This window comes from Rhea americana, unplaced genomic scaffold, assembly GCF_003343005.1.
Source record: "Rhea americana isolate MKP2758 unplaced genomic scaffold, rheAme1 scaffold_268, whole genome shotgun sequence".
NCBI lineage: Eukaryota > Metazoa > Chordata > Aves > Rheiformes > Rheidae > Rhea > Rhea americana.
The window spans coordinates 222,863-240,357 of record NW_028186388.1 but is presented as its reverse complement, the minus strand read 5'-3'; the positions used below and the strand labels follow the sequence as shown (position 1 = coordinate 240,357).

Below are 17,495 nucleotides of genomic sequence, written 5' to 3'. Positions count from 1 at the left end.
GTAAACATCCCAGTAAAAACAGCAAAACCTCATGTCAGTGTAAGAATCTGGGGATCCTAACTTTTAGACTCATCTGCTAATTCACCTCAGAACTACAGATACATTTGTTGTCGCTTGAACTTTACTGGAATCTAGCTAGTTGCAGGTCAATATGCTCTCTCTTCCCTAGGRAGAGGGTAACTCCTACACTTGGAAGAACAAAAGAGGGCTTCTCTGTGACTTCCCTCATATTCCTTCCCTATGTCCCAGCATGTCTGAGCAGACTTGTCTTTGTCCCATACTAGTCTTCTGAGCTCACTTTTAATACCAATATGGGCATAGGAAGAGGCAGTAAATAATGCTAAATATTGAATTAAAAATGCACCCACTTTTGGAGCCAGAATGTGCACCAGAATTGCTGCTTTTGAAGGGTACTTCTCCTGGCTGTAGAAGGATTACAGATTGGCCCAAAATTCCTTAAATTAGCAATGGTTGAGGGTTGGGATTTTAGTTTGAGGAGTATGTGAACTGACCTGGTTGTCTTCTTTCAGATACCAGGAAGCATTTTGGAGGCATTAACAGCCCCACCYCTACTACCGTTGTTGACTTTTAACACCAAAAAGCAGCAGACTGCTGGAGAACCTACACCAGCTTGGTGGATCTTACGTGATTAATCACCAAAGTGCCGAATGGGTAAGTGCATTCACCTATAAATCTTCTGCCCTGCTCTCAGGATAGGATCCCTTTCCTGCCTTTATTTTCACTGGAATCTGTCATCATTGGGAATGAAATATCTAGCAGACTCTGAGCACATCTAAGGAGCTTGGAGACAAACTCAGATGCCTTCGTTTCCCCCGCGAACCACGTGGCTGCCAGTTGGCTGCAGCACTAGCTGAGTCCCAGCAGGTACTGAGCGGTTCTCGGACAAGGCGAGGGTTACTGTGCATTCCAGAAACGCGGCTTAAAGGTCACGGCACTGGGGCAATTGTTCATTTATTATAAGTTGGAGATGGGAAAGAGTCAAGASTTACTCCAAGAGTAGGAAAAAAACTCACAAGGGACAGGAAATGCAAGGCAGATCTGAGAGGAGAGGAAAGGATTTCTGATGAATTTATAATCCACAACTGACTGACTGACAAAACTGTTTAGTTCATTTAAATCATCCATTATGAAGGCTGAATTTCATCAATTARACACAGATGTTCCCCCCTCTGCAACGAGCCATAGACTCACAGGCTTCTGACAGAGGCACACAAAGAATTTGGCACATTTTTAATTTTTCCAAGTGAGATTTTTTTTTTTTTTTTTTTAAGCAGCACGTGATATATGCCTACACAGGCATGGGTGCCTATACATGAGAAGGGTGGATTTTTTTTCAATCTTTTAATCTGATAGTAAGAGCAGCACATCAGACTTGCATGGGCTAAAATGGGATTTCTTCAGAAGAAATGCTTTTTTTGAGGCCAACAGTGGTTACAGTTTCCAAGCACACAAAGGGAGGTGATTACCGTGGGCCATGGGGCCATGGTTACCTTGCTGAAACACAAAATACAACGGCTTGCCAGAGGAAATCTCAAKGTGTGAGCAAAGAATAGGTGTTTGTCAGGAGCTTGTGAATGGTTTTGCTTGGGTATGGGCTCCAGTAACAGAGATCCTTGTAGCTTGAAAGGGGAGGGAGAGTATGAGATCATGAGCTGTTATGTACCAGAAGGGAAGAGCATTGGTTTGCACAGCCCTGGAAGAACTAAATTGCCAGTCCTGCTCATCTGCTTGTCAGTRCTCCCTTTTCTTGCTGGGAGTTGCAAAATTTTAAAACGGGTCTATTGAACTGACCCCCGTGTCTGCTGTGATCAGGAGCTTCCCTATCTGACTTTTGAATTAAGATAGGTAGGGAACAATATTTAAGAGATCACACACACAMAAAAAAAAGGAGAGTGACTCAAATCTCCGCTGTTCTTAGCCAGAAATACAGTGGGCTGTATATTTCACAACATGCCAAGACACTGCATTCCCCCTTTTCACACTCCACAGCCCAATCAGAAGCTTAAATCTATTTCCATTCCTGAAAATGCTCCCTTTGACACACTTGCATGCCTCCTCCTATGCTGACATTTGAGCRCTCTCGGAATGAGTAGTTTACTTTTGGTACCAACTTTGATCTACTTATTAAGTGACACAGATGCAAGGAGTTATAAGGCCTCTGCAACAGGAAACACAAGGCTAAGGACCTTCATATGTGATTCTGGCAGTGGTGCCCTGGCTTGGGGACTAATRCTATTCAGCCCTCTGAAGATGTAGGCTTGCAACAAACCCTTGTTCAGTACAACCATAGAGAGACTGAGGGTTTTCCTTAAGCATAAAGCTATGCTGTACTGGAACAGATGTGGCCACAAGTGTCTGCAAGTTACTGTTCAGAAATCTCATCAAAAACACCAGCATTTGCTTCCTGAGGACCACCGTTTCTCYTGGAGAAAGAGAAAACCCTTGATGTGTAGGGTCTGCAACACAAAACCAGTAGTATGTGATTTCTTCAGTCTGGTCACTATAAACGAAAGAGCTCTTGAGAAACAGGTGGTACTGACAAAAAGCAGAATCCTCATGCAGGAAAGGGGGAAAATAATTGTTTTTGCCAGGCAGGAGTTTACTATAAGGCCCTAACAAGTATATACACAGGAGGGAACAGTTATTGAGTAATAAAACCATGAGCTCTGTTCTCCACTTRCATGACACCTACAAATGTGGCCCTGGAGCCTCTGCATTATTCTAGTGGGAATACTGTCAGTGCATCAACATATTCTAAGAGAATGCCACTATGAGAAGAATTCARTTAACACTCTCTTTAATCACAGTTATTGCCAAAGGAATCACCAGATTAGAGCTAACAAAAGGCATGCACAAAAACAAGTTATTCATTTTGCCAGACTAGGACAAAATTCTTGCAGCACTTTTACATCAAAGTGGGGTGACCCTCCTGGCTTCTTCCACCAGAGTGAGGCAGCATTCACTCCTTCTGCAGCACATACAAAAACTGCAGAAGGATCTTGCAAAAAGTCGTGAATGGCAGGTCATGGCAGCCTCCATCTGGCCTGCAAGAGCAATGCCCTTTCATGAGATGGTCTCAGCAGATGCTGGRCACCAACCTCTGCCTGAATCACTAGAAGAAGGCAGATGAGGCTGCTTTTCAAGCTTCTCTGCCCTGCCTCCAAGCAAGAAATGCTTTTGGCATGAGGCAATGCTGGGAGCCCAGAGGGACTGTAGGGAAGATGCTGTAACATTCAGCAGGTAAGAGAAGGTGACATGATCATATGGTTTTGCTTGTAAAGACATAAGCCCTGCTGAAGAGTAGTTGAGACAAAGTAATACAAAGTCCTGACTAGGGAAACAGTCCATTTATGCACATAGCTTTCACTGAGGCCCAAGAAGTGAAGTAGTGATACATTTTCCTCATTCATGTTAATGGTAGTTACAAGGAGCTGTTGTCTGCAGCAGCCTGGAGGATGCTGTCCTCCTTGCATCCAATGCACTATGCCAAAGATTGTTTACTTTTAAAGTGTATTTATTTCAAAGACAAGGAAGCAGGACATCCTGTCGTGATGTTTGTCATTCTTCCAGGAGCACAGTCTCAGATTGTCTGGCTTGGGATCTATCCAATGTAGTTTGTTTTCTTTTATAACAACTTACCAAGAAATATCAAGTTCTCTTGGTACATACATAAGAATCAGAGTGAAAGCCCCAGCAGAGGAAACTGGAGACACACAGTGGAGCCACTGAACTTCCAAGACATCCTCAGGGGCCAAGCCACATGCTTAATGGAGATACCCAGTTGCAGGCTGGCAAGGAACTGCCTCATTAACGTATTATGCATGTCCCAGCTTCTGTGCATTTCTTGCATGCATTTCCGGTTTCAGGCAGACTTAAAAATGTCACTTCCAGTTCTGGAAGAGAAGGAATGCCAGAGAAGGAATAATCAACTACATTTAAAACTGAACGAACATTTAATAGCTGCTGCATTTACTAATCGCTTCAGAAACAGAAGTGTGTTATTTCCTATTCAAGTTTAGGGGTTTTTTGGTCTTTGCTTGAAAGCTGTACTATAAAGATTTAATRTTAGAGTAATGAGAGTGAAGATGAAGGTAGAAAGTATACCTACAGACCTCAGGCCCTTAAAGAACATCACCCTGAAGTCAAAATACTTGGTTATGATCTTGTGCTTCTGGCTGAAAGATTCTTTTATGTTTTGGCCTTTCCTGTGACATATCCTGCTATGTAAATGGTACCTCGGTTAATTTTTTTGAATAGAAAAGAGACAACTCCTTCCCAGGTTAGATTTTTTGTTTTCTTCTGTTTAAAAATCAAAATCCACTGCAGCTGCCTGGTGCCAAAATAGGATTCCAGGAAGTATTTGGTAGTTCTGTAGTAGCCTTATCCTACAGCTGACTCAACAGCAACCATAGAAATATGCAATTAGTTTTTTGGACAGAAATTCATACAGACTTGTAATCCAAGAGTTTTCAGTTTGGATGACTAAATTCAGCCATCTTAGCTCACTGCAGTGTCAGTATGGTGAAAATCCAGCTAGCTTTACTTAGGATCCCTCACCTCTCCAAAATTAAGAATGTGTTATGTGCACACGTGCACGCACATATGTCTTTCTTTGAAAGAGCTGGCAAGGTTTTAGGACAACCTCACCAGCTCCTTCACATTTTATTCTGCCTCGGGGACCTCTTTAAAACCCTAGCTCCACCAACATATTTTCAATTGCTCATAATACACAGAATAAGGTATGGTATCTTTGTTACTATATCCGTTCCCCCTCCAAACGCACAAGGTTCATTCTGAGTTAAAGATCACTCAGATTCACTAGGATATTTGAACAGAGCCAACCATCTGCAATGAAATATGAACTAGACTGAACTTTCAGCCAAAATAGAAAGAAATTACCAAACTTAACGCTTAAAAAAAAAAGAAAGAAAAAAAAAAGAAAGAAAGAAAGAGAGGGAAAGACAGAGGGAAGTGGTCATTACTCATTCCTAGCTTAAGGGTGAAAAAACAGCATATATGCAAGTCTTTACTTGCTGATGTGGCAGGAACTAGCTGCAAAGCTACCAGAAATACAATTCTTGTGGTTCCCAGCGGAAGCCCAAAGTTCTCATCTCACAGTATTTTCAAGCTAGAGAAGTCTGAGCTTTTTGGATGCTTCAGATACAGGATCTGAGGAAAGACTRTCCTAAGAGTAAGCTATAAAATCTCAGTCCTTCAGTTTAAAAAGTATCCAAGAGCCTTATTTCACTAGATGACTGATCTAGAGACCAAGGTTAGCAGGACATTTTCCAAGTGCAGGACAAGTTAATCAGAGGCTTTATAAAATTAACACTCTACTAAATTTTGCATTTTCACCTCATCTTTTCATGCAAGGCTTATTTTCTTTCATTTGAATGGACTAGATATAGCAACAGCCCATCTAACTTATTTTTCTACCTGGCAATACAAGCATTCCTTGGTATGCCTTGGAATCACCATTTCCCCCATCTGCCTAATTGCTTTTGCTTTTTAAAACATGAGAAAACAACAAATGAAGTCTCTATCTTGCCATATTATGGCAACTCTTCAAGTATCTCTGGATGCTTGGAAGTAGCAGGCTTGACAAAAGTCTATCAGGACGGAGGATTGACAGGCTATTGTTGTTATGAAGAGAAAGCTGTCCCGTCTCTTTTTTCAAATCTTTGACCATGATTTTTTTCAGATTGAACCCAAATCAGTTATGGGAGTATTCTCTTTGCTAAGAGATCTCCCTCTCTCTGACTCCCAGTAATCCTGTCCCAACACAAACCCCTATACTGCACACACATTTTTAATGCTCTTCTCATTCCCTGGGCAAATTTACATAAAAGTGTACTGAGCAGGGTTCAACTGTAGGACTCTGAAACAGGGATAAGCATGCATTTGCTTTTAATGCATTTATGGTATCAGTGCAGTTGCACTCATGTTTTTAACAAGGGTCTAATATTTCTAGAAGTCAGTGCAACCTGCTGGATTTAAGCAAAACCAAAACTGCATTTTCCACAGATGCTCTGCTATTTCAGTAGTGGGTAACAGCAGTTCCACCACATGAAAGTGATTATGGATGTGACATTTCCACTCTGCAAATCCCATTTCCAGGAAAGAACGCAGCTCGTCTTATATTCCTTCTTGGCACACATCAGATAGCTTTATAGGGCCCTGCTTTCTTGCTTGTCACTGAATTTTCCATTTATTTTTCTCTGATTGACAGGAGATTTGAAGAGAGCAAATATGCAGGTAGGAAAGGAAGGGGGCTATCAAAGCTTGTTGCTGCAGGAGTCAAGGAAAACGAAAACATTGTTAGAAGAGTAGAGGTGGGAAGCAGGAACACAGTGCAGCAATTAGAACAAAGAATGTGAAGTCTGGACTAGACTTTAGGACTTTAACGCCTGAATATGCCTCAGAGTGTAGGCAAGCTTTTCCCCTTATTCTTCCCATATGTGAGCCCTGAACTCAACATCCAAAAAAAGATTGCTTGGAAGGTGTTTTTTTATTTCACAGAAGAAAAGGCAATCTGCTCCTCACCTCTTGAAAAAAATCAGTGAGGATGCTAATGTTTGCATGCCCTTGGAAAAGGGCACACAGACCCTGCCAGGCTGGAAGGAGGATGACAGGTCTCAGGAGCTCCTCATCTGCTCCTAGGTCTCAGAGGCCAGCTCTTAGCACCTGCCCTTGGAGGGAAAAGCAGCAGCAACATTTCCTACCAGCTCGCCAAACTGTTATGCAGGTCATTGGCACAACAAACCTCTGTGAATCAAAGCAGCTGCACAAGAAGTGGCGGGGTAAGGTCAGCGATCTCGTTAGAGCCAGGAGGCCCAGGCCCCCCAGCCACCGCTAGGTCCCGGCGCACAGCTGCAGTGTATTTTGATACCTGGCCTCAAGCAGATTGCATAACTGCGCTATGAGGTCACCACCCCTCCTACTCGCTCCTCTCTGAGAGCAGGAGGTGGGGGAAAGGAAAATCGCAAAAAAACAAACACAGGCGCTCAGACAACCACCAGACACAGCAACGCGCTCCGGCTTCTGTGGAGAACAACAGACCTCCTCATTTAACTCCAGAGATGCAATGGCTTTTTCTGCTTACAAAAAAATGCTTGTTCCCAGAGACACAAACAGGGGCTGTTTTCCAAACAGTTATCCATGGAACAGTACAGCTTTCCATAGTATAATCAGCAGTACAAGCAGTCTGTGTATACACGGTAACGTGACATTTTGTATCACCCTGAAAAGCAGCCGGGGAAACCTAATGCCCTGCCTGGTTCTTTCAGGAGGATCTGGTAAGAAGAAGAAAAAAACTTTATCCAAACAGGCCAGAGATGCCAACCTGAACTACAGTTATGAGCAATAGGCAGAATTTCCTGCAGCAGCTACAGATACATTGAGTACTCAATAAGAGCCCTACATAAGGCAATGAATGAAGATCACCCAGCTCTGAGTGTGGCACTTTGCTGGCTAGTTTTGCTAGTGTCCCTCTACAGATAAAGCCAGAGATGTTTCCTGCAGAGGGAACGTCAGAGCRTGATCTGGCAATGATCTTAACTTTTGAAATAATATGTTTCCTTCGSTCAGCAATGGTGGGACTTTAATGAGACTTACTGGCTAGCTCAGTTACCRAAACTCTCATGGGTGAAAGCTCTCAGAATATGGCAGTTTCAGGATATAGAAAAGACAATAAAAATGTCTTTTGTTCTTTTCCCTCCATATCATAAATAGGCTGAAGTTTTAGTCCTCCCTGTTTAGTTCTTTAATCAAGATTGATTTGGATTAACCTACAAGTCTTGCAAGTTGCAAGTAGGTTTAGTTAAACCAAGTTCCYTCTCCTCATCCAGTTCTTTTTTTTACATAAGATTTTTAAGAGTAGAAGTTCTTTTGATGAATAYGTTTTCTCTGAGCTTGGCAGGAGCCTAGCGTTTTGTGGATACTTTTGCTACCTATTAGTATGACAGTTTCCCGGATTGAAGTTAATACCAAAAGCATACCCTGACATTGACTGATTACTTAATAATCACAGTATGCCAAGGTGCAGATACACTCATGAAGAGGATAAACATTGGCAGGAATGTGAAATGCAGATAGAAATGCTCTGGAGGAGACCTAGGCCAAGATATAAGAGATTTCTTATTTTTCATAGATTTCAGTGAAATGCTGACATCAAAGTGCCTTTCTTAAAAACTAAGTGCCAGGTCTTATACTGATCTGTTTTCCATCCCTCAGTTCTTCTGTTCTGCAGTCCCACATTCCAATATTCACTTCCTTCTCTTCATCTGAGTCTGAAAGGGAAAAAAATAATTTTTTTTCTATGAAATTATTTCAAAATCTATTTCCAATACGCAAATTCATTGCTTGGAAAGACCTACTTGACTAGACAGTCTTCCCCTAGGGACTACAATGATTAAACTAGTAAAGTGGAACTAATTTAAGCAGAAATCTGTCATTACTATCTCAGATAATGCACCATGCTAGGCTTACACAGCAAATGCAATGTCTTTATGAGAGTATTCTGATCATTGTTTTTTCCCCTTTCATCCCAACATTAGCTTTTACAGCTAGGTATGCGTGCAACTTACCTAAGATAACATCCACCAGGGAATGCTAGAATTTACATCAACAACTGGCTTCTTCTTGTAGACTTTCAGGCTAATCTTTGGAGGGAAAACAGAGTTAACTTGTGTGACTGGACACTCAACAGACAAATAGAGGATGCAAGATGCCATATCGGATGTGAGATGCCGTATCAAATAAGATCCTACATCCATACAAAGCTGCCACCCTTGTTCTCCTTGAGCTTTTTTTTTTCTTTCAGAAAATACCCTCATTCAAACATCCCAAAAAAATGTAAAGCTTTAGAAAGAGAAACAAAGGCATCATTTAGAGTGTCTCCTCAGGCAAATAATCATGAATATGATGGGACCCTTGTAAATCAAAGTAAGGCAGTGTAATAAAGAGTTCAAGATGCCGTGATCATTTGCTTCAGGGTTTTAATAGGTCAGCACAGGTCTTTTTCCTACTAGGGCAAGTTCTAATTAACAAAGTGTACACAACACGCCATAGAAAAAATTAACAGTAAATGATAGGGCTGGTGGGAACTGACAGGGGTGATGTAGAAGGAGTTTGCAGAAGATCGGTCTGGTTTTCATTTTCTACAAATTGAACAGGCCAAAGCAGCTCAAATTAAAGAGTAGAAAACATGGTCAGATTATGTCTGAACTGCTTGGTAACCAGATGAAATGTATAACAAACAAAAGCTATAGCACTGCAGTAAAAGAAGCTTGCTTACACGGTTCAGTATAAAAGTCCATTGAGCAAGTTACGTATGTTCATAGCAATCTATAAAACTAGTGTTCCCAAATTAAGTATATATATATGTATATGTATATGTATGTATGTATATATAATCGCTCAAATACTTGGGGAACATTTAAATAATGAAATMCATATGCAGCTTAGCTGTCCGAAAGTGCTTTGTTTTGTTTTAAGGGTACCAAAAACAGAAGAAAGGGAAACTGGAAGGCAATCTGAAGCAAATTTTGCAGGCCACTTCCCAACAAATAAATTTTGATCTTTAAAAGCATACAAAACACATGCACATACATGTAAACTGGCCTTGCAAAATGAGAGAGCTGTTTGTGCTTGGATTTCATTTTCAGCTGCATGACCCAGTTGTCTCATCCAGACACGTCAGATGTTTCACATGTTGTTTGTCTGTTGTACGACCATATGGAGAAGGAAACATTCTACAAGTGAAAGMTAAAACCTGCAAATGTTCTCTATTGTCACTTGCGTGCTACAGAGTTATTACCGAAACCTGGACCTGGGAGTGCTGGTGGATGACAAGTTGACCATGAGCCAGCAATGTGCCCTTGTGGCCAAAAAAGTCAATGGTCTCCTGGGGTGCATTAGCAAGAGTGTTGCCAGCAGGTCGAGGGAGGTGATCCTACCCCTCTACTCAGCCCTAGTGAGGCCTCATCTCGAGCACTGCGTCCAGTTCCGGGCTCCCCAGTACAAGAGAGACATGGAGCTACTGGAGGGAGTCCAGCACAGGGCTACGAAGATGATCAGAGGGCTGGAGCACCTGCCCTACGAGGAACGGCTGTGAGAGCTGGGCCTGTTCAGCCTGGGGAAGAGAAGACTGAGGRGGGATCTGATCAATGTGCACAAGTACCTGAAGGGAGGGTGTCAGGGGGACGGGGACAAACTCTTTCCAGTCACCCCGTGTGACAGGACAAGAGGCAATGGGCAGAAATTGAAGCACAGGCAGTTCCGCCTGACCGTGAGGGGGAATTTCTTCCCTGTGAGAGTGACGGAGCACTGGMACAGGTTGCCCAGAGAGGTTGTGGAGTCTCCTTCTCTGGAGATATTCAAAGCCCACCTGGATACAACCCTGTCTAACCTGCTCTAGGTGACCCTGCTGAGCAGGGAGGTTGGACTAGAYGATCTCCAGAGGTCCCTGCCAACCTTACTGATTCTATGATTCTATGAAACTCTTTGGGAACCATGTTGTTGTTTCACTAAACGTCACTAGCAGGTGAGAGGGCTAAGGCAGAAGATACGTGTAGTGGTCCTTAAAAAGCAGACAAAAAAAAACCAACCAAACTAAAACTTCCTTCTCCTTTTCATGTAAGAACTTGGAGTAAAAATATTTTAACTAAGCTTCTAAATGAGCCGTTGCTACAACTGAGGCTGATGATTCAGAGGTCTGTTATAGTTTGAAGGTACATACTTAGTTTTGGATGGTATACAAACAGCAGCTCTTTTCCCCACCTCACTGTTCCAGGATTAGTCGCCTCTTGTGTGCTCTGTAAAGGGAAATTTCCAAGACTCCTCTTTGCCAGGATTTCAGGGAGCAGGATGCTTGTAAATTTTACTTTGCTGCCTACACATAAGGAGAGACCGTGAAGGCACAGCGGGGATGGTAGAGAGCAGACAAAAAGTGTCACAGGTACGGCAGCCAGAATAAAAACTAAGCACTGGCTTTGTTGTTGCAGGGWCCCAACCAGTGAGAGGTTTATTTTTCCAAGTAAATCTGCTTTGCAGATGTCCTTTCTTCTTCACCATTCAAGTTTTAACCAGGAAACCTGGAATAAGTTATGGCTGATTTTAGAGGCAAATCAAAGTCTTCAGCCTGCTAAGCTGGCATCTAAAGTCAGTCTTGATGAGCAACTCCTTGGGGCCCTTATATTCAAATAATGAAGTCTCAGATCCACCTGAACTGCTCACAAATGCAGATGTATAATATCAGGACGAAGACAAGAGGAAAAGCAACCCATGCTTCAAGTCTTAGTTCTAACAGCAAAGGCTCCACACTTTAAGTGAAATCTAGAAAAAAAAAACTTAATAAAAACTTGAATGATCATTGAAAACAGGAGAACGTTTACTAACCAAGGCCAGGAGAGGGCTGTATTTAGGTAAATAAATGGATTATATTTCCCATTGCTAATCTCAAAGTAAGTACAATGCAGAGCCAGCACACCCTCCTTAGAAAAACTGAGCAAACAGCCTCCTGGGATTTGGATGAGGTTGAACTTTCRGATGTATTTCATCCCAAATCTCCAGTATTCAATAACTGTCCTTCCTGGCATCCTTGGCACCTGACACTTCCTGCAGACCTACTACTAATTAATAGAATAACAAAATTCAAGCAGTGTGGAAATGGATCCATAAGAGATCAGTGAACTTCCAGAAATCTCTTCTTCAGATCTGACAGTAATTCTGAAAGGAGGCTTGTACTTGCCCATTTTGTTTAGGTGGTTTGATGTTGCAACCTGGCTGCTAATATAAAGAAATGAGAAGAAAATACTGGATGAAAATGAGATAGCACAGCAAGTTATAGCTTGCATGTGGCACATTTGCTTTTGTTTTGGTGCTTTGAACACCACCCACCCCTGCTTTTTACTCAAATATAATGGTGCTGCTGTACTCTCCCAGGACCAAGGATTTCACATAATTTATTATTAGTTTCTGTAATTAGATATTTGTGAAACTCCAAAATCCTCTGATGAAAGGTGTTGTAAAAGTATTACCAACTCTTCTGCTATAAGAGAACTCCACCCAAAGCCAAGTGTAGATGTTGTCCTCACTATACACCATTACTAATCTGAGTCAGCAGTATTTATGATCTAAATCCTCCTGAAGACCTAGATGACTTCTGTGAGCTTTAGTAGGATCCCAAGAATTCTAGGAAAAAAAACAAACAAAAAAAAAAAAAAAAAAAAAAAAAAAAAAAAAAAAAAAAAAAAAAAACAGGCAAATCATCCTTTTCTCCTCTCAAAGTCTGGACCTCTTTTTCATCGGCAGTGACATGATAAGGCTATTCAAAGGGAAGCATAAGGCCTTTTGCTACTGAAAGTTCGTAAAAGGAATTAGAACATTCCTACACTGAGTCCAAGAACTAAAGCTACCAGTAAGTTTTTTCTCAACTTTTGTATAATCGTTCTGCGTATTGATCCAAGAACCTACAGTGCCCTACTCCACCCTCCTCCTGTCGTGGATTTGTACAAGTAGGAGAGGTTTTTTTGTTTTTCTATTTAATACTTCTCATACTAAAAGAAGGACCTAAAACATCCCAAAACTTAGCTGGTATTGTCATCTATATCTAACCATCAAGTTGGATATTTATTATTCAATATTCATAGACCTGAGATAGCGGTGGATTGACTGACCCTGCTATAATAATAGTGTGGAAAAGAAAGAGTTGCTATAACAGACTTGATTTTTGGTCTAGCTACACTACTGCTGGGTAGCTACTCTGGTACCAAAAATGCCATGGGTTCTTTCTTTCAGAAGAAAGGGAGGTAGGAAGAAAGAGACAGCCTGATGAACAACCACCACGCCTGCTCTGTCATGCAAAGAAGCAAGTGAGAGGGGAAAAAAGGGGGTAATTGCTGGCTACCACGGGAAAGATTGTTTGCTGGGTCTTTTTAAACCAGTGCAACAGGATAGTTCACATCAACCTACTTAGAAACAAAAATGACTTCAGCATTTTCATCCCAAGGATGAATGGATGGCATCTCCAGCTGTACAGCACTCCTTCAGCACAAAGACTATCCACATCGTTCCAGAAATCTTCTGCTACTGGCTTACTTCTCTTACCTTGGCTGCTTCCTCCATCACTAGCCTTGGCAAACAAGAAAATTATGGTTCAGCTCAAAAAAGAGAGTCCCATGTGCTGTGCAGGACTTAAGGCCAGCCTCATCCATCTTCTCAGCTTTCAACTTCTCCAGTAATTAGAATTATTAGGACTAAAACACTGTGGACATTATTGCTGCTTAGTGTGAAGTTAACAAGAGAGAGCCAGATTTACAACATTCTGGCCAGACAGAGAATTTAAAAAAAAGTTACAAATGATTGCCCAGTTCCAGGGATACATACTCCAGGATCTTATTTCGCCAGAGACTTCACGTGAACTTTAGCCTCCAGGAGAAATCCGCCTGTATTTTTCTAATTGAAATACCAGTCAGACCAGTGGCGGGATGCAAACTAACATGCATGAAAAATAAAGGTTCAATGACCCAAATCAATTATGTTTTAAGGGCACTGCTCTAGACTCAGTAGGAAATATTTTAAACAGGAAAAAGAACTAAATGGGATCATTCATTGAACTGACCTGGAAATGAGACAGAAATTTGGTAAATAAGAAGTTCAGCACAAGCCAGTTTTATGTACCAACTGTAGTGGATTAAAAAAAAAAAGAAAAGAAAACATATTTCTTAAATTAAATTTCTCAAATTAAATAACGCTTCAGACTCCTGGGTACTAAAGTGAATAGTGCAATAAAACAGAGCATGTCTCATGCCTTCCTTAAGCACAGGCAGTGTAACACAGTTTACTTCTAGATATGAAAAAGCAGTTTATAGAAATCCCAAAACTGTATCTTTTTTAAAAAATAGGACAACCTGCAGCTCTTCTGTACAAAACATAAATAATGATTGAAAACAAAGACAACTTCTGAAGATCAGAACCAGCTCCCGTAGCTGGATTTTTATTTTTAAGCACACACATACATACAAGTTAGGGAGAAACAACTCTGTTACTTCAGAGTGTATGGATATAGCTATTCCCCAAAGCGGCCGAATGTCCAAACTGTCCAGACTGTACCTATCTGCCAAGGTATATCATAAACACCGCAGGAAGCAGCTATGGCAATTAATCAAGCTTTAAAGAAAATAGAAAAGACCTATCATTTTCTACTCCTAAGGCACACAGTCCTTTTACAAACAGTGTAAGGATTAGCAGACACTAAGCTCGTTCAGATTCTTTGAAGGTACATTGTTTTTTTTTTATTGAATGGCTTAGTTTCTTGAGACAGAAATACAGCCTTGTGTGTGTATACAGTGCTTTGCAGTGAGCTATAAATCATACACTACCTAGACCTAAAATTCCCATTAAAGCATTAGTAAAATAACCCCCCCACACACCTGGCAGCCAGGATTAGAACCAGATGTGTAGCACAGCTGGTAAACAGTAGGGCTCCTGCTATCAGAGTCCGAGCCGGCTGTACTTTTCCAGTGCAGCAATTGTTGAGAGAGACTTGACAAAGTTATCATTTTTGCCTCCCATTTTCCTGAGGCAGAAGTTGACTGGCAAGACACGCAGACCTAGTGTGTGTCATTTTTAAATGTTTGCGAATTTCCATGTCCTTCCCCCCCCCAATCAGAAGTGCATATTTTGCTGCTCCAGTTGCATAATTTACTGATTCAGCTGCATGCTTGGTTGATCTGGCAGGAGGCTAGTGCAGTAGTTGAGATTCTGGATACATTGCCAATTGTGCAGCGTGCTTTGTTGATCAGAGCCGTAGAATTTAATAGCTGAAATTTCATGCACTTTACTAATCAGGCCACATTCTTTGCTAATTGAGGTGCATATTTTGGTAGCGATTTTTTTTTTAATACTTCACTGATCTTGGGAAGTATCCTGCTCCCTCTGAAACCAGCGGGAATTTTGCCATAGTCCTCAGTGGGAAAAGGATTAAGACTTTCCCTAGACGGTCTAGTATCACTGAAGATTCCTTCTCTTAAAAAGAGCAACAAAAGCAATGTTTTTTTAAGCCAGCAAGTGAACAGAAGAATACCAGATGAAGGATGGCACAGGCATAGAGACTTCCTCTATAGGGATTTCATTAAACAGATATTTTATGGGCACACAAAGAACTGGAATTTTGGCTATGTTATTCTTTCATCAGGCTTACTTTTTTTCCTTCAGGATAAACAAGCTACTTATCTGCAGATCTTGTTCCATCTGACACAGACACACAGGATGAAACATCATACACCTTATCTTCAAATTTTCCTTCAGTTGATCTAACCCCTATTTTTGTGTTGCTGTAGTACTTTGTAAAGGATGCCAGAGAGAGGGAGGGCTCTATTTTTCCACACTGCAAACATGTTTCCAACATCCATGCTTCCCCACAGCTTCCCCAAGTTCCTCAACTCTGCCCTGCAGAGACCACCTTCCTGGATGAAAAGAGCACTTCAGTCTCCTATACCTCATGCAGACTTTGCCCTTCCCAAAGGAGTTTCTGTTATGTTTTTATACTGTTAACTCTAAGCCAGAAGACAATTCATTTCTCATAAATCTTTGAATACCCTTTTCCACTGGTAACTTGAACTAGATTTGAACCAACAGCTTAGAGTAGGATGTGGGCTTTTTTTTTTTTTTTTTTTTTTTTTTTTTTTTTTTGCGAGCATAGTAACATATTATCAGAATCTAGTCAAAAAAGATTAAAAGAATAAAGCCTGCACTGCATAGTACAGTCCTTGACGAGTGCAGAGCAAGTGCAGCTTAATCAAAAAAATAACAAAAGCAGGGAGCAAGAGGTGTACATACATGTCTGTTTGCACACACACATTTCACTCGGTTGTGTTTAGGAAGACAAGCAAGAGAAAATGCCTGTTTCATTCTGCACAAGAAATTGTTCTGCACATTAAGTGATTCTACAGACAACATGTGAGCAAAAGAGTAATTGCCATGAGAAGTCATGCCTGGGAAAGTAAGTGGGAGGCTGCTGCTTCTTCATTAGGGAGGCAGTCTCTCTTCTGAAGTACTGGTCATCGATACTCAGCCAGTTCAGATACTGCCTGATGGGAAATCAAACAATCCCGATTTCAGAGTTAGGGAACAACAGACGTTGGGTAGCTTCCTGAAAAAATTCATCAGCCAAAAGTAATAGAGCTTGCTGACATATTCTCCGTGTCCCACCATCTYCACTCACACCCAAAGGCACATGACACAGCTAATACTTGTTCCACCKCAGGACTGTACAGGTAAAATCACAATCAAACTAGCACAGGAAGGATGTAATYACTTAGGGCAGCAAACAAGTTATGCAGTTTTATAAGAGAAGCATGCAGCTAGATGAGGCAGTCGTTCATCTCCATTAACAAAATCAACAAGAGAAAGTAAGCTTACAGATTATTTGATGCAATTCTGTGTTAAAAGAGAAAAAAAAGACAAAAACCCACAACCATATGATCCAATACATTTAAGCATGCACCTTTGTAAAGTTAATTCTCAGTACTTCAGTACCACAAATGCAGCTTAATTACAGAGTTTTCAGTGTATTCCTCACCAGGATTCCAGACTGAGGTAAAACACCTTTGTTTCAACCACAATGTCATTGCTATATTCCTATGTGCTGCGGCAGGGTATTGGTGTAGCAGGTAGAATTACAGTGCTGTTTTCCACTAGGAAAAGCAGCTCCCTCCTTTTTTTAATAGCTGGAGACATAAACTTACAGCAGTCACTTTCTCACCATATAGTGGCTTGTCTTTTATACATCAGAGGCTCTCTACCACAAGTATCAAATCCTGCTCCTACAAGAGTCCCAGTGATTTCAGCGGGACTGGGACAGCTTTCCCTTCGCGAAGCACRGAGCAACTGTTCCCTCTGCAACTGCTCCAAGTCACGGAGCATCTCCATGCTTCCCACTGCTGGTCCCCGAGCGCTCACCTGGTGGGTCGCACCCTGTGCCGAGGTCCCTGTCCTGAGATCAGCAGTCAGCCTTTACCTGAGGTACCTGCTAGGCGGGCTGCGGACCAGGTGCACAGGCTGGTGATCATACGGGCAGGAACACACGGCGGGGTGGTTTGTTGGGCTTCCTTGGCTATGCCCACCACCGCCACCACCGCCACCCCGTTGCCGRTGCCCKAGGGCAAGGGCTCCGATCTCTGCTGTAAAGGCTGTTTCACAGGTTTCCGCGGRGCTTGCACAGGATTTCGGGTTTGGCGGTACCGCAGGGGAGAGGGTGGTGCGGGCAGAGGCCCCCGCAGCGCCGGGGCACCGTGCGCGGAGGGCTCCGCACGAGCCGCCCCGCAGAAGCGCCCCGACGCGCGACCCCCCCCCTCCCCGGCAGACCCCGCTCCTCGCTGCGGCGCCGCGCCACGCCGAGCCGAGCCGGGCCGAGCCGAGCCGAGCCGCGCCGGCTTACCTTGCCGCCCGCCCCGCCGAGGCAGAGCGCCGCC

The 17,495-nt window shown here is 42.3% G+C and overlaps 1 protein-coding gene across 1 annotated transcript in view; it reads right to left on the bottom strand.

Moving 5' to 3' along the window:
* LOC146594226 (uncharacterized) overlaps window positions 1-17,494 on the bottom strand; it is a gene marked incomplete at its 5' end in the record, with an annotated part of 36,093 nt that extends 18,599 nt beyond the window's left edge. Inside the window, one exon of the mRNA XM_085307895.1 lies at window positions 17,462-17,494. Within this exon, the coding sequence (XP_085164021.1) occupies window positions 17,462-17,494 (33 nt within the window). The remainder of the gene's footprint in view (window positions 1-17,461) is intronic.
* Between the last annotated feature and the right edge of the window lies 1 nt (window position 17,495).